Source organism: Lagopus muta, chromosome 8 (genome assembly GCF_023343835.1).
Source record: "Lagopus muta isolate bLagMut1 chromosome 8, bLagMut1 primary, whole genome shotgun sequence".
Lineage (NCBI taxonomy): Eukaryota > Metazoa > Chordata > Aves > Galliformes > Phasianidae > Lagopus > Lagopus muta.
Window position 1 is genome coordinate 15,682,777 of NC_064440.1, and position 22,171 is coordinate 15,704,947.

At 34.5% G+C, this 22,171-nt stretch overlaps 1 protein-coding gene across 6 annotated transcripts in view; it reads left to right on the top strand.

Annotated features, from left to right (window-relative positions):
* Positions 1–22,171, top strand: part of SLC4A10 (solute carrier family 4 member 10) — a 155,490-nt gene that overhangs the window by 78,473 nt on the left and 54,846 nt on the right. For all 6 annotated transcript variants that reach the window (XR_007378726.1, XM_048954024.1, XM_048954025.1 and 3 more), the window contains exons 4-6: positions 1,151–1,286; positions 9,792–9,952; positions 20,122–20,310. Coding sequence is in view for 5 of the 6 variants with exons in the window: in XM_048954024.1 (XP_048809981.1) it covers positions 1,151–1,286; positions 9,792–9,952; positions 20,122–20,310 (486 nt within the window). In the remaining variant the exon portion in view is untranslated. The remainder of the gene's footprint in view (positions 1–1,150; positions 1,287–9,791; positions 9,953–20,121; positions 20,311–22,171) is intronic.

Below are 22,171 nucleotides of genomic sequence, written 5' to 3' on the forward strand. Positions count from 1 at the left end.
TGGAGAATAGTGTTAACAAATTGCACTGTTCTTGACCAGAATGTACTTTCTAGTCTCAGATCACAGCCTGCTGTTTGTATTTATTTTATTGTTCTGTAAGAATGTACCAATGTGTGGATATGAGGGTCATAATTTAACAAATAAATAAGTAGGTAGAGAGAGATGAAAAGAGAGTCTAGAATAAAAGCAAGCTTGAAACACTGTTAAAGAAAAAAAGAGAAAAGAGCAACAAGGGAAAGGCTGAAGTGGAAGTTCTGTTCTTTTTTGCCTAAAGTAATTTCTGTCCCCTTAGCTGTTCTTCCTGCCACTCCGTTCCCTAAAGCTTTTAGTAGCTCTTGAGCCATCTCTTTGTTTACCTACTCTCCTGTATTTAATCCAGGGTTTCTTTGTGAATTAATAAGTAGGTTTTAAAATTATTATTCTTACAACATTTGAGCTGAATAAACAAGTTCATTCAAGTACTCTGAGTTCTAGAAATTTTCTGAGTGACATGAAGGAAGAATAGTACATCCTTGAAATACATGGAGTGTTTGAAATGAAGGATTGAGAAGTAATATAGAGGATAACAGAAATGTAAATGAGAGACAGGAAGAATGAAATGGGGAAGCTGGGGCAGACAAAAGCATGCTCATATGAAACAACCTAATTACATAGCAGTTTTCAAAGGGTTAAGCAGTGGCAGAAGTTCCCAGTTATTAGGCTGAGTTTTGTTTCTTTCTCCTGCTAGGTAAAACAAAGAATGCAGATATAGTTCACCGGATTTGTGAACAGTTAGATCTATAGATGCAGCTTTACAACGTGGCAAAGTGTTTTTTGGTTTTTTTTTTTTGACAATGGAGTAAATCGCTTTAATCAGCTCTAAATATGCTGCCTTTTTTTTACTATGAGGTACTGTTCCAGCTTCCAATAGTTTATACTTCTCTACATCTTGTTCCGTCTTTAGATGATTTTATTTCATTAGCAGACTAGACCTTGCAGTAAGTAGAGGTCTCAGTCTGAAAATGTTTATGTATAAATATTCTTATAATGTTTTGTGTGTAGCAGTAAGTGGTGTTAGAGAAAACGTCTGGATATTATTGTGAAATTCTAGGTATTTTCTTTCTCTGGGAAAGAAAGTGTTCTGGATCTGATATTTTTGTGTTTCTTCCAGATACTCCATCACAAAGAGTGCAGTTTATTCTTGGAACAGATGATGATGAGGAACACATTCCTCATGATCTTTTTACTGAGCTTGATGAGATTTGTTGGCGTGAAGGAGAGGATGCTGAGTGGAGGGAGACAGCAAGGTAAGTTTTTCTTTTTCTTTGTTTTTAAGTTATCTACTGTAGTTGGTATACTGAGGAATAATTTCAAAGCTGTGGCAAGCTCAGGAACAGATTTGGATGTAGAGCTTAAATAAAACCATAATTTTAATCCTTAGACTGCTAGTATTACTGTAGCATTTGTTGTTTTTTTTTTTTTTTTTTTTTTAGGCAAATGTTTTCATCTGGATTTATGAAATATAGGTCAAAATAAATATCAAGGGAAAAAAATCAAAGTAAGCATACTGTATACATGAATTATGGATCCCTAGTTTTATTCATATTTTAGCTCTTCATTTTAATAGATTTTTGAGCAGTGTATTATTTTTGAATCCTCAAGAAACTGATAAAAGATTAAAGCAAGGAATAAGATAAACTTTGGAGCAGTAAAACATGTTCTAGGTATCACTGAACAATTACTATTGAGAGTTAATGTTTTCTTTTTTTCTTTTTCTGCTAAATTAATGCAAAAATAACTGTTTAGATTGCATTTCTGCTGAAAAAAATTATTATTAGAGAAGAAATTGTGTTTTTGCATGCATGCTTCCTTCCTCAGGCACCTAAATCACACATGCTTAGCTTCATTTTTCTCCTTAGAGACTTAATTGCATCTTTCTCAGTCAGTGTTTGGTGAGAACATCCTTCAAAGCTGCCCAAAAATCAGTGAACTGCATCTTTGGTGTCCTTAGGACAAAAATAGAATTTAAATTTTCAAAAGGATTTTGTGGGAAATACGTGCCTAAGCTCTTCATTTTCCCTTTAGTCTCACTGCAAATTCCCAGAGGGCTGCAGAATTTTCTATGACCTTCTCCTCCTTTATACATCCATAAGAGGAGCAGGCAGAATCTAAGTATAGAACTTTACATGTAGAAAATCTTCATATGGCAACTGTACTGCAGAATGAATGTAGTGGTGCTCCTAAATCTTATTAGTATTCAGAGAGAGAAAATCTATTCAAAGTAGTAATCTGCACTATTCTCATACTGATTAGAGATATATAGAACCTCTTCTAAGAAGAGGACTTATATTGTGGAAAAAATCCAGTGGTGTATGTTATTTTTAACAGGAAAATAATCACTGTTCTGGTTCAACTTAAAAATTTCCTCTGCAAATCATCATAGAGATGTTTCTAAAAATTGTAACCGCTTTCATTAGGATAAATAGCTAATAAAGATAGATGGAAAGGAATAAATGAGAAAAAAAAGGATTGAAGTTGATCTGTCTGTACAGCCCTTCCTATTGTTATTTGGTAAACAGAGATAAGATTGCTGAAGGATGTGAGAAAGAAAGCAGTCAAGAAAACTGTATTTGAGAAAGAAAGCAGTGAAGAAAACTGTATTTTGGAGTTTAGGAAGTACTGAAAACTGGAAGACCAATAGACAGACTATGACCTTAAATGGTGAAATAGTAAAAATGTCTTTCTTGGAAACAAGATTGAGCGAGGGCTACCATGCAGAAATAACTGGTCTATGGTCTTTTCTAGTTTGTATCCAAAAATTTTGGACAAAGTTTGATATAGGCAATTAGCTATTAGAAAAGTAGTATATGGCAGTGAAATGATGATATTCAATATGGTAGTAAGAATCAAGGTGCTTTACCTATGCAACTAAGAGAGTGCAATATTTTGTCTCACAGAAAGCTGAAAGAACATAAACTAAATCCTATCTTTCTGTGATTCTGTCAGGTAAGTTGTATCATAGCAAACATAGCAACACTCTTCAAGAAAGAAGAAAATTGGTCTAAACAAACATGGGCCTGTTTGGCTTTCAGAGATATGCAAGATTTAGAACAATATCTGACAGAAATAGTAATGGTAGACTTGGAGCTAAATGGAAAATCAGTTAAAGTTCGGTGGTCTATCATCAGGCTAACTTAAGATGCTATTTAATCAGATAATTGATTTTTGTGACAAGAGAAACAGTTGAACTGATTTTTTCTTTATTTAGTAAACATTGTAATATGATATAGCAAATGAATTTATTACTTAAAATCTATTTTATTGCAAAAATTATATTAATGGGAAGGGCACTAATAGAAGCGGTCACACCTGAAGATGAAACAGTGTGAAGGAAAGAGACAAGGTATAAAAAGAATTCTATTAAATACCCTTGCTATTGAATGAGACAAAAATAGGGTTATATTAAAACTTGCTAAGAAATTTTGGGGTATTGTTACTCTAGTAATAGATAAAGATACCATACACAACAGAATCATGGAATGGTTTGGAAGGGACCTTTAAGATTATCTAGTTCTAATCCTCTGCTATAGGCAAGAACACCTCTATCTAGACCAGGTTGCTTAAAGGCCCATCCAGCCTGGCCTTGAATGCTTCCAGAATGTCAGAGTACAGTGATGGAAATGAGATGTTGTTTAATACAGCGATAAGAGAAGGGGTGGTGAATGTTCAGAATGACGATGAGGTGCCAATATTTAATAATAATAAAAAATAGTGTTTAACTGTGCATAACAAGTGGTGTTATCAGTTGTATACTTAATGAATATTAAGATGCTGTAATTACAAAATAAACAAGAGAGTTTGGCAAAGCAGATAACAATAACAAAAAGAGAATAGATAGAAAGCTTACCCCTATCCTGGGCTTACTTATAAAACTTGAGCAGAGCAGATCTCCAGAAGAGATCATTCCCCACTGGTAGCCAGCTCTTAAATAGGTCTAGGAGAGGTGGAGCCTGGCTCCACCCCTTCTGGCAGCACAGGTGAATTGCCTTCACCTGGCTGACTTGCCTCAGCTTGCCTCAGGTGATCAATCAGAGGTTTAGGCCATGACTCAGCAATTCCCATACACCAGTACAGGTAAGGAAATGTTCAACTCTGTATAGAGTATAGAATTGAATGCTTAGCATACATAATTCTAGATATTCTAAAGTACTATTTTGATACTGATGCTTGATCTGGGACTTGATTTGATTAGACTGATTTGATTAGAAACATGCTATGACAATGATAAACACTGGGTTTGTTGCTGCACTAGCCTTACAATAACTTGTCCATCTGTATGAAAAATGGCAATGAAAGTATTTGTATATTTTAATTGTGCAGCTTTGTAGCTCCAGATTGTTAAATTTAAATGAAAGTGATACAGAGATTGTCTCTGTCATTATTGTGTTTATTGGGAGTGACATCACTAAGCAGTTCTAAATTCATTTTATAAGGGCTGCTGGAATAAGGACTTGTATTGATTTAGGTAATTAATCTGTATCTTCCTCTTTTTTGATTGATCACAATTGCATGCACAAATTAGCCTTTAAAAAAAAAAACCCAAAAAAAACAACTTGAGCAAACTTTTAGAAGTATTGGAGACATTTTGTTCTTGCTTGATCAAAATAGCAACATATCAAAGGGAACTGTGGATAAGAAGATTTGACTAAAGCTTGATGTTCTTTATGTAAATGTGCTCTATTCCTATATCATTTGTTTGGAAGAGTAAGTCATTTTGTAGACGTTTTTCTTCTCTTACAGGAGATAGGGGACTCCTATCTGTTTGCCATTCTTAATTTTTTTTCAATTCTTGATTGACAATTCTAATCAGCAAAAGTGTTCCTGCAAATTAATTAGTGTGTGAAAATGTGCACTGCTACCATAGCCTGCTCCACTCAAAGGTCTAATTTAAGGTGCACCATCCATGGAATTAGTCACCAAAGATGAAATAACTTTGTTTTGTTGGTGTAGAGGGAGTAAAATTTTTTTTTTTTCCTGCATTTGTAAGCTATAAGAAGTGGATACCATTTAAAATTAAAAGCTGGTACTACTAATATAATAAATGTAACAATTTTTGGATATGGCCCAGCTGTACAATTTTGTACAGAATTAATGATGTATAGTTTATACCCTGAAAAAGGAACACAGTGAATCAAGAGTCTGGCTTACTGGGTAGGTTTAGACTGGTTATAATAAAAAGCCTTTTTAAGATAAGAGTAGTGAAACACTTGAATAAGTTGCCCAGACTCGGTCACCTTTAAAGGTCCCCTTCTAATGCAAATGATTCTATTCATACAGTAATGCAGTTGAAAATTGCAAGTATTAAGAAAGGAATTCATGTTCAAATCTATCCTATAGCAGCTTGCTGTCATGACTGGAAAACAGTGGCTAATTTGAAGGAAGTATATGTCAAACTGCTGGATCTCAATTACTTGTTCATATGAAATGAAAATTTCAGGAGAATACTAGTTCATTTCCAGACAAGGAGGAAAACAGACATTTTGGAACCAGGAGGAATATTTTTAGGTTTGAATTTTAATGAAGTTGCTTTGAAAATAAACCTCTGTCCATAGTTTAGAAAGTAAATTGTTAATAGTAACTGATTAGAAAATGAAAGTACTAGAAAAAAATCAGGATTATGAAGAAGTGGAAATGCATCTCCAAATGGACCAAAATTCCCAACGGTATTATGTAAAAAATATCCTTACATTTGTCACTTCTGTTTTGTTTTTCAACATGCTTATTTCCTTTGGTTTAATCTTTAGACAGCCTAGACAAGGAAAATGTGGTGTGGAAGTTGATACAGATTGTAAGGTTACATTAATAACATTGAATCTTGAGTGGGTTGTAGGTGAATACATGCTCCAGCGCTCCACTGGAGAAATATAATAGACTATGCAAATATAATAGACTATGAAATGGATTGTGTTGGAACTCTCCCAACTTCATGCTGTGTACCAAAATTCTGTAACCAAGCCTACAGTAAAGTGTGCACACTTCTTTTTTTGACTGCTGAAAAAATCAATGGAGGTGGCTTTAGTAGACCTTTTATGTGCACGAATGTCTGTTATATATTTTTTCCTGTACTAACAAACTTGGGTGAAGGTCTTGCTGGCACGATTTGTCCTAGCGAATGTCCTATCAGAGGAACTAAATCTCAGTATACCTGTTCTAGACTTTACCAACACAAGAAAATTGTACAAATTAAACCATTCTGTATTATTGGACCCCCCAAATAAGGTAGTTACTATCTAGAGGATATATTTCAAGCACATAGAAAATGTGGCATACGAGATCAGAATATATGTGGGGTTAACACTGTTTTCTAGGAAATCATAAATGGCTTTTATTTCTTAATCATATCAATTTAAGGGGTCAAGCAGTAGAACTAAATATATATATTTTGGCTAAGAACTGAAATATGTAAAATTGTCACACTTGGGATCCATGCCTGAGTTTGGATTTTAGTCGTATCTATGTCTATCTATATCTTGATATCTTGATATAGATATACTTGAACCTTGAGTTCAGAGGGTTGTTGACATTTTTACTCTAGTCTTAAAATCCACTTGAACATATATGATCGAATGACTGTAAGATTACAGATTTACTTTTTTTTAATGTGGTTTTTTTTTTTTTTTGCTACTATTTCTCACTTCTCATGTTAAATAAGGATAATCTGATGTAATAATTCTGAGGCACAGTTCTGAAAAGCTAAAAGGTGATAAGCATGATTTTCACTTCATGAGTAAGTTCACGTAATGCTTCTTAAAATAGAAATTTAGTCCAAAAGCAGAATTCTCTCAGCTGGGTATGATTTATGTTTATTTAGTAGACTGTTAGTTCATTAGATAAAAATGTAGGATGTGTTTGAACATATAAGTTTTAGTAATGGGAAGAAATTGGATCCAACCTATGAAATTATACTCTTCAAGTAGATTGAAACTCAGGTGGATATGATCTTTATGGAAAAAAATAATTATTTGAGTCATAGTAATAATTTTCTATGGACTTTATTGCTCTGCTTTAAGTTTCGTGTCTGATTGACACCATTAACCAAGGAGCTTTAATTAAAACTCTTATGATGATTTCTACATCCATGAAAGATATCAGCTCTAATTATGATGCTAAGAGATTGCTTGTTTTTGTTCTGTCACCTGATTTTATGAAACTTTTAAGAACATGTTTTTCTTTTATCTGTAATTTTAAATCTATTTAGAATTGGTCATTATGTTCCAAACTGGGCAGACTGTAGCAGTATAATCATATAAGTAGTATTGAAGACAGTTTACAAGAACAGAAGCCAATGATAGTATGAGATTTCTGATCAGATTCTGTACGAATCTGTGCTCATATAATTGCTTCTTTGTGTATATATGCATGATTTTTAGTCTTTTGTTTGAATCAGCGTAAAATGAAATTATTGTATGCTAGAAAGAATTGGTAATATCCAAGTATGAATATGATACAAAACTCCTAAAGGCATAAGAAACATGGACAAAAAATGGAAAGGGATGTGAAGGCAAAGCTATAGATAAATGCCTCCTAAGAATTTCTAGAATAATGCATCATGTTTGGGATGTTATGGCCACAATGTGTCTAGCACATTTTTAGGTTAGACACATGGGTGCTATAAGTAAACTGGAAGCTGTCTTTCCTTATGAAGTTCAAATGTAGCTGCAAAATGGAGGCTTTTTATTTTTTTGTATACGTATATTTTTTTTTTCATTTTTCCTCTCTCCTTCTTTGAAGCTTTCATGGCTTGCTGTAGCCATGTCTTTCAAATCTCTTAGCTCATCTCTTTCAAATCATGGCTTTGAATGTGGTAACAGTGGGGGATGAGTTAACATACGTTTAATGTCTTGATGTTACTTTAGAAAGTCCTGCTGGAAAAACCTTGTTTGCATATATGTATTAGAAACTTAATTTTAAATTCATTATCCAGCTCTCTGGGTAGTGGAGGCAAACATTTTTGTGTGCTGTGACCCTGGTGCTTCTCTGATGGAATGAAAACAAGGAAATAACCCAACTAGATTTGGAGGGAGAAGAGAGATTACAGTGAAAGGAGAGAATAGAAGTATAATGGAGGAAAGGGTCTCATGGGCAAAGATGATATGTGAAAGCAGGCTGGTACAGAGGAAATGGGGGGGAAATGTTTAAATACAAAGGGGAGGAGACAGCTAGGCACAGGAAATTGGAGATATTTTACAGGAGAAAAGCAGAGGAAAAATTGGGGGGAAATGGTGTTTTTAAATAAAAGAGAAGTGATGAGAAGGCAAGCAGCTGATGGAGTTAGAATCAGTCAAGTGCATCAGTAAGGTAGCAGATCTGCTGGTGAGTGGGTCAGTAGACTGCAGCAGTAGACTGGTGTCTACTTGCTGCTTAGCATTGGAAGATGTAGTACGTAGTGATGGCTGCAAGGAGGAAAGTGCAGAATATCGGTACGCAGGCGTATTTTGCAGGAAGGAGCAGAATTAGGTGAGTGAGACAGGAATGGAAGAGGAATGGGCATGTCTGCTGAGCTACTGGGCTCAGAGGGTTGGTTACATTAGAAAACGCTTAGATCTAGAAGTCTTAAGGCTCTACACTTCCCTGCTGTCTGGAAATCAGTGTGAATGTGCTGTCAAGATGTGAGGCTCTCTCTGACTTCTCTGTTGCTTGGTCCACATAAAATAAACGAGTGCTGTTGGTGTTGTCAAATGATAGAGGCTTCTGCTGTTGCTACAGCTGTTCAAGGCTTGCCAGGCAAGCATGCTACATGTTTCCATTCACCAGCATCTGCATAGGCTGGTTGGTTGAAGGTCTGAACTTCAATTTAAAACACTTCTGCATAAGTGAACAGCCTTTTCTGGGTTTTGTTTGTGTGTTTAGCATTCTTTGAACATTTTTAGTAACATTCTTTGAACATTAATTTTTATCAACCAACTATTATGAAGTCATAGGAGTAAGTTCATCCAACTGGCTAGTAACAAAAGACTTAATTTGTCATGTAAGTTTCATGTCATTTTTAATATTATTGAAGTCTCTTCAGAGTTGTACAGAAACCAAGAAGAGCCAAATGAGACATAAAATAGATACAGTTATATTTCTGAACTCTAAAGTGCTGTTTCACATCATTCACATGGTGGTTCTATCAGAGTAAGGACCATATTTTAGGGCTTTCAAGATACACAAATATGTATATGCTGTCTGCATGTGCTTGCACGTTTATGTTCCTGTGAGGTTTTTCTTTTTAATTGACTGAACTTTTAAATGAAGAATAGCCTAAATTTTGCATAATGTTTTACTGCCTTTTTGGGTGGCATAGTACAGCTAAACAACTAACAAAAGCTCATATCATTGTCTTGTGAAAAGCTTGTGGTGGTGAGAATACATTGATGCATTAACACTTCACGAAATCTCAGTGTATGTTACTTTCAATGAATAATGTATTTTTATTCTGTGGTGGTCAAATTACAAACTTGTGTTTAGTAGAGTGTTTCTTACTATGTATAGCTTTTACTTTTTTCTATAACAAATTCTTCTTGAATCCTTTCTACAGTTGTTCTTCTTCCGTCATAGCATTATCATTTTATGGAGAATTGCTCAAAGTTTTTGGAAAATACAGAATTATTGCTTAATATGCTTCTCTTTATCTCTGTGACAGGTTTAACGGTGCTCTTGCAATATCCATGGAAGTAATGTATTTCGTATTTCTTATATACTGTTGTAAAATTGGTTGTTTGGGGCTGTAAATTGATTATTTGGAGTTATAAAATTGTTTGCTTGCACAGGTGGTTGAAGTTTGAAGAAGATGTAGAAGATGGCGGGGAGAGGTGGAGCAAACCATATGTTGCCACACTGTCACTTCATAGCTTGTTTGAGCTGAGAAGCTGTATCCTGAATGGCACTGTTTTGTTGGACATGAGAGCTAACTCCATAGAAGAAATTGCAGGTATGTACTGATGCTGCATTTAATAGCTATGAAAATTAATTACAAGAATCAAGATACATGTTGCTTACAAGAAAGTCTTGGAAATATTTTGCTCTATGTGTTAGAATCTAAATTCAGAAACAACTGGTGTGTTATTTTTTTCATTTTCACTTTTTACTATTTTCAGAGTTGATTCTTATGTAAGGGAGAGAATTAAAACAGTAAAGAGAGCACACTAAATATATTTCAGTAGAACATATACATTCTTTACTCCTGTAATGCCACATCACTTTGTGAATTATGCTTGTGCTAATTTCCACGAACTGAAGCTACTGTTACTCTAACTGCAGACAATCTAGCTTAAAAACAAACAAAACATAAAGGAAGATACATTATAATTATACAAGATGAAATCAGACTGGTTTAAAAAATGTCTGAATTAAGGACTAGATCAGAACTGGTATTTTTATGTGCAAGTTTTTCAACGAGTTTTAAGATGTATTTACTTCAGGTAAAGTTGAGTATGTTTTCTTTTCAATGAATTTGGCAGGTCAAATTCTAGAGCTGTTGAGAACAGAAGTAGAAATCAAGCAGACGTAGTGCATGAGCCTTCTGTCCCAAAATGAAGAGAATGAGACTGAATGCCGTTTCCTGTTTTCCTACTATTTCCTATGAAGACGAATTGGTTACTGCAGCAGGCTGGCAATGTGCTCATTGCTGTAATGAAGCAAGTTGTGAGGGGCTGTGTAGGATAGATGTGCATTGCAGTCTCAGACAATTCTAAAACTTTAAAGATGATTGCTTGGCTGTGCTAGAATCATCAAGTGCAGTATGATATGTTTTTCCCCCTTTGCCGATAAAGCAGCTAATTTGAATTAGATTGTTTATAAATAATTTTGTTAGTAGACAAGATAAGTTTTCTTTATCAAGGCCGAGCGAATATGTGTTATAAACAAGTACACTTAAGAGGGTCTTTAAAACCTGTTGCTAAAGTGACGCTACTCTGTTTGTGCTCTGATGTGCCCTAGAAAGCCTCTAGTGCTGTATTCTTGAACCTATTTAAAAGTTTCTGTTCCTTCCATCAATGAAGACACAGAGCAAAGAGCAACACTATTTTATCATCTGAGGTCTCTAATTTCCCTTTTCTCTACTTTTAGTGAGGGTTGGTCTCATGCTCGTTATGGCTATTGGACTCCAAATCCTCCATAACAATATGGAGGATTATTTTATTTGTATAACTTGTGTGGGTTTCCACTGTGTGCTGAGATCTAATTCTCCCATGAATCATGGTCTGTGAGTCAGAGCTTGAAAATGTTTCTTGTTAATGATAGCAGCTAAACATGAAGGACAAAAAGCAGCTGATTGCATGAACAAAGGTGTTTATCAGTATGCTGCTTTACTGTTTGCTTATTTTTTTTTAAATCAAGAAGTGCTCAGATCAGCTGTTAGATGTGCTTCTATTACTGTTTGCTTAAATAGTGCGCTAAGATTTTCAAGCTTCAGTTTGAGTGTTTTTAATCTAGAAGTCATTCACCTACTTCCATAGTCACTGAGAGATCCATTCCAGAATTGTTTTTATTCATGTGGGAATTGTCAGAATAAAACTATAACTTCATCAAAGTTCTCTGTCCCCCAGGAGGAAAATTCTGTATAGTGAAACCAAAATAAACATACATTTATAATCTCTTAACACTAATTAGCTGTAGTCATATTGGTTTTGCTTTGTTTTGTTTTTAGTTAATATATCCAAGAACTCCACGTTTCCACTACTAATTGTGGTTTGAAACTCATCTCAAGTATAAGTTGTCCCTTGGTATAGAATTGGATGAGTAACTGTAATGCTATTTTGAGTTCAGTTTTGATTTGGGGATATCTAAATTTTTCTTTTTTGCCTAGTTTTTTTTTTTTCTCCCTGAGAGGAAGCTTTAGATGACTTTCCTGATTTACAGTGTTCTATTTTAAACTCATAAACACCTCACATTGTTGCAGATGTGTATGTATTTTATTGGTTATTTTATTTGATCTTAGTGACAGGTGTGTCTTTATGATAATGTGATAGTTTGCAAGGGTTTTTGTAATTGAGAAAGGAATTTTTCCACTGCCAATTCAATAAGAAATGAGGGATTTTTATTTTTTCTTCTAAGCAGTTTTTCCGCAGACTTTTACTGTGAGCGAATCATTCTATAAATTACCCCTCTTCTGTCTTAAGTTTCTTTCAAGAGTTTTCCTTATAAATAAAATTCCTATTTTATTTGCTTTTGTCTGTTATTATTGTTTGTGTTGTATTTTTCTTCCTCAAGCATGTTGCTTTGCAATTTCTTACTATAATGATATATATGAGGTCCTTCTCTCCAGTATTAACAGTATGTTACAAAGGCACAAATTAGGCAGGATTGGTGTAAGGAATGATCGTAATGGTAGTAGTGGCAAGCATGCCATCATGACACGTGTGATAGATAAATTAGAAATGTGATAATTCCAAATAATGTGTTGGTCTGCTCTTTTTTTCCATATAGATTAATTCTGGAGCTGAAGATGGAGCAAGATCTCTCAGGAGATTTTTTCCCATCTCTTCTAATAAGTTGCTATTCAATGTCAGTAGTTATGATAGATATGATCCTATGTATTGTGCTATACAGTTCAAACTCCAGAGTTGATATCTATTCAAACTGTGTATGACATTCCTGAATGTTAGACTTGACAGAAATGGTTCCTAGTCTATTGGCTTCAGTTGTTTTCAACATTTCATTCCTTATATTAACTTCAGTTCTTGTGCTTCTGATTGACAGCTCAATAATATGTTTGTTGTTTTAAAATTTCATCTGTTGATAACTTTCTGCATTGCTATTTTTCATCTTTTCTTTTAAGAACAACTAAATTAGTTGCTCGTATGTAGTTTCTTTCTTTTTACTTTATTTTAAAGTTTTTATTTATTTATTTATTTTTATGGTAGACGTGTGTGTTATGTATTTGTATTTGCTGGTAACGTCTTGCTATCTGGGCTACATTCCAATTTCAAATTATACTGTATATGCAGTACCAGTCTTTATATCCTTGAAAGAGTTATACTTAATCTACATTGCTAAATTGAGACAACAGTTCTTGTTTGTTCTGGTCAAGGCTTTTAATCTATAAATGCTTATTCACTAAAGCATTAAAAGTCCGGCACTTAGCCCTTGAAAGTTTGTTGTGTTTTAAGATCTTAATGGGCTTGCAGTTAAAATCTACAGATGAGAAAATATCTTTTATACTGTTTGTATGGCTCTCAGAACATTTTGTATTTCATCCCTGGAAACTCTGATAGTTCTGCATAAAAATATTTTGGCACCAATGATATGGTGAGGATTTTTAAATCATCTTGTCTTTCAGCTCGTCCATTCTTGATTAGATTCTTTCTTTCCAACTCTTATTAAAAAATGACTTAATCTACAAAGCTGAAAATTTCTTTGGACAGGCATCCAATTTTCTTTGTTGATAAAGAGCTTATTCATACTCATGATGTTGAATTTACAGGTGATATCTTACTACAGTAGAGGTTCCTGAGATGATTTCCAACATTGTAATCAAGGAGGGAAAAGAGCATGTTAATTCCTAACATTTCTCAAATTATTCTTAAATTTTATGCATTGTTTCTTTTCCTTTGAAAGTGGCTCAATTCCTGTGCTGAAATGTCATCTTAAAAATGTACTTTTAAGTATATTTTAGGTTTTTTTCTTTTCTTAATGTGACTTGCTTTTTTTAAAAAAATGTCTTTAAAGTGGCTCCTTTGTGAGTAAGCTAGCACTGCATACGCAAGGAATTCCGTTGAACATTTGATGTAGTAATATTTTATCGATCACTTCTGTATAGAACATATGCTAAAAGGAAGTCTGAAAAATCTATGTAATCAAAACAGTTTATTTTGGAACTTGTCTCTTAAGGAGATATTTGCCAGAATCTGACTGCACCATTAGAGAGCAGCTTCACTGTGTTGTTCAAGTTGGCAGATGAAAATGTTCTCTTTTGATATTTTCATTGAGTTCCTTTGAAACCATGTAGCTTCTCAAATCACCATCTGTTTTTTTTTTTTTTTTAATTGTAATCACTGAATGAACCTAAAAGATTCTTCTTTTTAACATATGATGCCATTTTATATCATTTGGTTCAAAAACTGTTTGGTCCAGCCTTTAATGGCAATACATTCAATCATGAATCACAGATCTTGTGTTTTCTTTTTGTTTTGTGGAGCTTACTGTGAACGAATGTCAAGCCTTTTCAAATACAAACTGTGCCCCCTGAGTTAGTTGGTGGTGCTTTGACTTGCACGCATTTGAATTATTAGAAAGTTCTATTTATTTTAAAAATCATTTTAATATTTTTTGAAGTATAATTTTAAATATTCCCATGCTTTTCAATGCAGATATAACTGTTTTGTTTTGTTTTGTTTTCCAAGCAGTCTTTTGTGTATGTTTCTCACAATCGAATTTTCAATCTGTTTAACAGCTTAATCTTGTGATTGAGGTCACTGGACTCTGCTCAGCAACTCAGGGCATTACATACCAAGTGTGCAATTTTATTGATTTCAGTAGTATCATGTTAAGCTTTAATTTGAGCAAGTCGTCTTTTGTCTTTGCTCAAGCTATATTTCTCCATCATAATGATCTACTTAAACTGGCTACAGTTCAGATTTTATTTCACTGATTTCCTTTGCTTCAGTTGCAATGCTCACATTTTATTATCTTTCTGTCAGTGCTTTTATGATAAAGTTAGCTTTTATTACAAACACTGCAACAAAGCACTGAATAACCTGTCAGCAATCTTTTTCTCACAGTTTGACCCTCCACCTGGCTTTTGTTCAGCTTTCACCTTCTCACTTGCACATATTTTTGTGTTTGTTTGCTTTATTTACTACTTGCCATGCTGTGATTACCTCCACTGAGAGGCATTTTTCAGGTTTTGTTCCTTTGTGTGTAAGCTGTAAATCTCACACCAACATTTAAGTTGTATGGCATATTTTTTGTTTTTGTTTTCTCCCATATCAACTCCAAGTTTGGGAATATTTTAGATCGCACCAGTCAATCTCAGTTATCATTTTCTGTGCATGTAGAACCCATGTCACTCATAGGTCTTGTTCAACATACAGATGCAAAATACCTTGTCCTGTGCTACCTGCAGTGTTCTTTGGGTAGCATCCACTGTGAGATGATAGGACAGCTCTGTGTTTTAACATTATAACATTTCTTTCTCTCTGAGCTTCAAGCTGAAAATATTGGCCTTGACTTCTGTGTGATGTTTTGTGAACATGCTAGTACTTGCTCTTCAAGTTGGAGACACTTAGTTTGAAAAGCAGACGTTTGTCACTGTCCCTCTTTCCTTTTCAAGTAATTCAGCTAAGAAGCTGAATAAAGCAAATTCAGGTAGAGCTGAAAATAGAATCTGGCACTCAGTGCAGTGGAGCACTTTACTTCTTTGGATGAACAGGCTAAATCCATTGGCTTGGATAGCTCATTTATAATCTCTGTTGTAAACACCAGAATCCGGTCTTGAATCATAAATACAGCCCAAGAATCTTAATTGTTAGTTTTCTATAGCTCTTAGTGCCTGACACACCAGGAAATGTGTAATGGGGTAGGTTAATGATAGATTAGGATAAAAGACAGCATTTCATCTGCATGTCCTGCATAAAGCACTGCTTTATGGTTGCTGCTGTTTCTTCTCCTCATCTTTAAGAGAAAGAAAGCAAGCACAAAACAAGCAAAGCTTGGCTTTCAAGTTAGATTTTGTAGTTAGCTGTGATTGCAATCATGATGCACAGAAAATCTCATGTGTTCTTTTCTCTTTTTTTTTTGGTCATTAATCTCTTATTTTGCCCTGCAATTGCAGTTATAAAATTTGGAAGACTGAATTCAGTTTCTCCGGTTGTAAATTGTCAATAGCAACCTATATCAGAAGAATATAGGCCCAGGAATTCAAAGGTTTTTTTTTTTTTTTTTTTTTTTTTTTGTCTGGTATGCTGTTCAAAAATAAGAGCTCCAGATCTTGTTTGTTTACTCATTGCTGCAGAAGGGAGATCCAGTGTAGCTTTTCTATTAGATGATACTTGTTTGACTTTAAAGGTATCTTATTGCCAAAGATGTGCACTTTCTTCTGTAAATTTACTGTGTGTTTTACTTGGGAGTTGCCTGAAGTATTGTGACCTGATGGGCATCCTGTGAACCTAGAGAAACGGACAGAAAGCTGTTACTCTAGTATTTTCTTGCTCATGTTTGTTTGGAACTAGGATGACACCACGTGGCTCTAGCTGCATGTCCTTGTGCAGCATCCACTGCAAGGAAGCTGTAGTGTCTAATAGCCATCTCTGTGGTGAGTAGCCAATCTGCTCTAATGTCTTAACTGACCTTAGGGATGAGATAGATGTGGTTTGCTGTGCTGGGCTTGTACAGGTGAGCCATGCTATACTTGAACTCAGAAGTTTTCAATCCTGATGCTTTAATTCACAATCTTCATAAAATGTTCACAAGTGATGAGGAGTTATATTTGAATTGGTACAATAACTTTTTAAGTTTGCCCTGAAAATAAATTTAAAGGTGGATATGTTTTATGTAAATAAAGTACTGTAACAGAGAAAGTGTTCTTGAAACTGTGTGAACCCCCTATTTCTTTTGAATTTTTTTTTTTTTTTACAACTAGAGCAGGAAGAATATCTGTCTTTAGAATCTTTAAAAATGTATTAATATATTAATATTAAAATATATATTTTAATATATTAAGTCAAGATTCCTTACAGAGGAAACAACCTGTCTCAGTTATTTCGATGTCAGTAGAAATGGTATGTGAGCAATTAATAGAATGAGTAAAACTATGTTGCTGGGTATTCCATGCATTGCATCTTGTTGAAGACTGTTGTGAAATAATAATAAAAAGATAATCTGTGTCCCTGATTAGAAGGGCTCCACAAGGTGTAAAAGAACATCCAAGAGGAAAACTCTTCAAATGTTTTTTAAAACTCCATGCGCCTTTGTTGCTTAGCGTAGAAAACCTGCAGAGTCTGCATGATGAAGCTCTTATATAGGTGAGATACAGTGCTGTGAGGTTATTGGTCTTTTCTCTTTTTTTATTTTATGGAATTTGGAGAAATAGTTATGTGCTCTACATACAAAAGTGCCTATAAGAAACAACTTTGGAAAGTAGATGCAGCTTCAGCTGGTGGGATCACATAGTATCATCTTTGTCACAGCAATAAGGAAGTAGTATCTGTTTTGAAAATCGTATGTTTAAAATGCTCTAATTTACAATTTGCCCTCAGACTTTAAACCATGTTGCTCTTGTTTTCAAACATACCTTTGTAATCGATAGAGCTATCTATTACATCGCAGATCCTGGGACTTCTAAAAGATGTTTTGTAAAAGTTATGAAGAAACTGAAGTGGAATCCAATAATGGAAGGTAGTAATGGAGACAGACTTTGTTAGTACTATTCAAATCTGTTCAGGTTGAGAGAAAGTGGTCAAAATACAGGAATCTGGAAGTAATTTGAGTGCACTAAAACTATGGCTGTGACTGCAAATAGATTTGTATTGAATGAATGGCAATTTGGGGGAGGAGTATCAATGTGCAAAAACAAGTTTCCACTCTTCCCAGTTCTGAATGACTTTCCCACTTTCGCATGTGGCAGACATGCTGAAGTAAGCAGGAATTTATGAAAACTGGCAACTTAAGGAAAGCCACTTCTTTCGCAGTTTGGAAGAAAATACAATTGATCGCTATAGTAGCAGACACTGCTACCCCCCTGCAGATGTTGTCCGACTGTTAGTGAATCTGTCAGAGCATCCTGGCAAAGAAGAGGATAAGGATATGATTTTCTCTTTTTCCTGGCATTTTCTGTCCTTCAGTGGAACATCTTAAATATCGACATCAGCCTCCAAATTTAAAAGACATTAATATTTAATGTGCAAAACACTGTAATTCCAGGAATGACAATATAGAAGTGAAGTTCCACTGATCTGTAAGAAAGGTGATGATCACAACTCTAAATATGACTATACAAGAGGAGACCTCTGTTCAGCTCATTTGTTGCCTTAGAGCAAGTCAAGATAATATTTGGTTTTACATTTTGTACAATTTGTCTTTTGTCACCAGAATTAAAAAGAATGGAGACTATTATCTTCTATTTTGTGCCTTAGCCCAAATGCCCCAGGTTATATGATTACTATCTATTTTTTCCTCTAAAGTTCATATCTCATATGTATTACTGGTCTGGTTTTGGTACTGCACATATTCGTGTACTAAGCCTGTTGGAAAAGAATAGTCTGAAATCTTCAGGATAAGAGTCTCAAAAGGCAGTAAAGTTGGGCAGGAAAATGGATACTTCTCTTGGAGTTGGTGTTTTCATTCCTTTTTTTCTTTGTGTTGCAAATCTGTTCTTATTCTTTGCTCCTTCTGAAGAAAATCTATGGAACCCTTTCTCTTGAATTTGTGCTACCCTTTCTTTTGACTATTTCTCTGTTATTACTATGCTTCTGTCTCTTCCATGAGAGTGTTGAGTAATAGAAAAACTCAATCTTGGCTGGGATCACAGAGTCGAGGTGAAGAACTCCCCAGGCAGGCTGTATGAGTTTAGGCACAGTACCGAGTAGTGTTACTCCATGATGTGAACTGTTCAGTCAACGTATTTGCTAATACTGTGTAGAGTGTAATTGTGGAGAGGGTCACAGGTGATGTCTGTTAGGTCAGTACCTCTCTTTATGATGAGATATGGGTACATCTCATGTTTGCATCTGTTGACTCATGCATTGTCTATGGACTTAGCCATGTCTTTTTGTGTGTGTTGACATAAAGAGCTGTTGGGAGCCTCTTCACATTAAGTGAAATATGTAGTTGTGGTTCAGCTCTGAAACTAGCTACATTTAACACACTAAATTTTTATGTGGATGCTGAGAACTTCAAAAAAAAATTATTATTTTTTAATGTAGATGTGGGTAGTTGACTTAGTAATTAAACTCTGCATATAATTATTTAATGCTTTTTTATTCTCTCCCTTGTGGTTGGCAATTATCACAGACCTGACAAATTATGTTTCTACTGATGGTGCATCTGTTTTTTATTTTCTTTGCTCTGCTTGCTTTGCTGCTGGGTTTACTGGTAGATATCAATCTGACTCCAGCACAGACTTGTGAGCTGTCTGAATTTTCAGTACGAGAAGTTTTTGACACAGCTTATTATATCACTGTTTTTGTGCAGCAGTTTCTTCTAATGGATATGCAAGGACATTGTGTACTCAAATGCTGTTTTACTTGCTTTTATACAGATTATTATTATTTTTTCCTTCTGTTACGCATTATTACTACTTCTAATAGAATTCCCCTAAATAATCACTAAAATAATGCTACAAAATTCTCAACAGTTCTTTCCCATTTGAAATGTATAATTTATCTCTTAATTAATATATCTGAATGTTAGTACGTGAACGTTTTCTGCCAGTGAACTGCAAAAGTGACTGACTTTTTTTTTTAGCATAGGGATTAATTTTACTCACACATCCATACAGTGATACTCTTGCATAGACATATGCATTGGGTAAGAGAGAGATTCTATTGGTTATTGGTATCTTACCTCATTTAAAAAAAAAAAAAAAAAAAAAAAAAAAAAAAAAAAAAAAAAAAAAAAAAAGAAGGAAAAAAAAACCTAAAAATATACTAAATATACTAAAATATACTAAATAAATATACTAAAAATAATGTAGTTGTAAAAAGCAGTACTTTTAATGATCTTCTGTGGTAAGTATGAAAGGAATCAAAAAATTATTTCTTCTGAGAAGACAGTTTTTTGTATCAAATAAGGTGCTGGTTTTCTGTAGGAGATGATACCTTATATACATCATAATCCTGAGCTTAAAGGTATTGTATATGGGAATGCTTTGGAAATGATTTCCAAGCTGATTTCCAAGGTGATCTTGGCATGGGAACTTCCAACGTTTTTGAGGTAGTGAGCTTGTTATGTTAATAACCTCTTTTTTTTTTTTCTTTTTTTTTTTCTGACACATTTAGATGAAACATACCATTGAATTTTGTTGTGCTAAAGGAACAGATATCTTTGATTTATAATCCTGTAGGATTGATGTAGAACTTGTTACTGCAACTTCTTTGAAATTAAGTTTTTTGTCTTTCCCCTCTTTTGTTGTGTTTACATGCTTATTTATTTATTTATTTTCAGATATGATTCTGGACCAGCAGGTGGGCTCTGGGCAGCTCAGTGAGGATGTTCGTCATAGAGTACATGAGGCATTACTGAAACAGCATCACCATCAGAACCAGAAGAAACTGAGCAATAGGATCCCAATTGTGAGATCCTTTGCTGATATAGGAAAGAAGCAATCTGAGCCACATTCCATGGATAAAAATGGTAATGTATTACTTAATTTTGCATTTTGAACTTTCAGTAAAATCTACCTGTACAGTGTTGCTTGTGCTTTGTACCCAGAGTTTGAACTTCAGTGATCATGCTCTGCAAAGTTCCTGTGTAAAAATAGAACCTTTCATATGCGAGAGTGGTTCCTCTTATACATTTAGTAACACGCTTGTTTAACTTTGAAATTCAAATATCTGGAACAACTCAGTGCTGTGCAGAGATGTCCAGCTGAACTAGTTCAAGTGTTGCGGGCAGGTTAGCTTTGTCAGTGTGTCATTCTGTAATTGGTGTGGGATGTTGTTCCCAGTGCAGGACTGCTTGAGTACATGCTTGACGCCATATGCAGTGCATTTCAGATTTCATAGTTGACTTTGCAGGGTTAAATTGAGAAAATTATTTTCAAGACAGTGTTGGGGAGAGAACACGAGCTGTACCTAATTCCTTCAGAAAATCAGTAATTGGAAAATTATGCTTATGAAAGCACTGAATGAGCAAGTCTGCAGACTGGTTTGACAGGAAAATATTTATTTTTTTCTTACTTTTTATAGAAGCCTTTATAAGCTTATTGTTATGCATAACTGTAGTGAAAATATTTTCTTATTGCCTCTTATTTACGTAAAAACAGGCACATCTAATGAAACTTGCAGATATTTACAATTAACTCACTGGCATTATCCGCTACAGTATTACTGATCCTCCATATCCAGTATAATCACAATACCCAGACGTTTTAGTCTGAGCACCACTGGATGGTAATTAGTGACTTTTATTCCAGAAGTTGCCTTGGTTGTAGTGAATTCTTAGTCCATCCTACTGTGTCTCTGTTCAGGACTCTACTGAGCTCACCTGCAACCTGGGGTGGGGGGGGGAGGATGAGGAAACAGCCAAGCACAGAGAAGTTGTAGGATGAAAGAGGAATGTGTATGCTGTGAGGTGTAGGATGGAAGGAGACTGAGAGTACTGTAATGAGTTTTGGTCTGGAAACTTGAGATTGTCTATACAGAGATAAGATTACTTTTGGTTTCAGGGACAGTTTACTAGTTTCACTTGCTGCTGTGTAAAGATTCTAATAGGTACTTCTAAATCTATCTGCTTCCATGAGGAATGCTGTAAGACCTGAAAGAAAATGTACAATTTCATCTGAAGAGGTATTAAATAGAATTGTACTGATCATGTCAAAATATCATTTCAAGAGTAAGAGAAATTTTTTTTAAGATTTGAGTTTTTGTATGTATGTATGCACAGAAGCAGTAAAAATATGTTGCATGATTACCCATCTTTAATGCAACTTTCAAAACAAAACTTTCCTATTTATTTTATTCAGCTTTTGCTGATGGTCTTAAACAAATATTCATTAATAACTGTAAAGAAATGCAATCCTATTTCTCATAATCCATGGGAGAAAAGATGGAAGCTTGCAATCCTCAAACTTTCTGTAGTAATTTTTATATGAAAATATGCAATAGATCTTCTTAAAAAGACCCCTCAGGTCAAACCGTGAAAACATCATAAGCTCAATTTCACTAACTCTTTCTATATTAGTGGACCTGATGCATGCAGCAATTCACTCCAGAAACTTCTCAATTTTAACTACTTTTTTTTTTTGTGTGTGTGTGTGTGTATCTGAACCTTAGTATCTCTATTTAATTCTCAAAGAAATAGATTCTGATCAGAATCAGTGTAGCATGTTAAAAAACTAGTTTCATATACTCAACAGTTAAGTGATTCTATAAGTAGGGATTTTTATTACAGGTTTCCATTTGTTTGTCTTTATTGTGCAAGATGAAAAACTACAATTCCTGTTCATGTGCTTTTGTATAGGTCCCTCAGAACTTCTGGTTCAAAAAGTCACCTG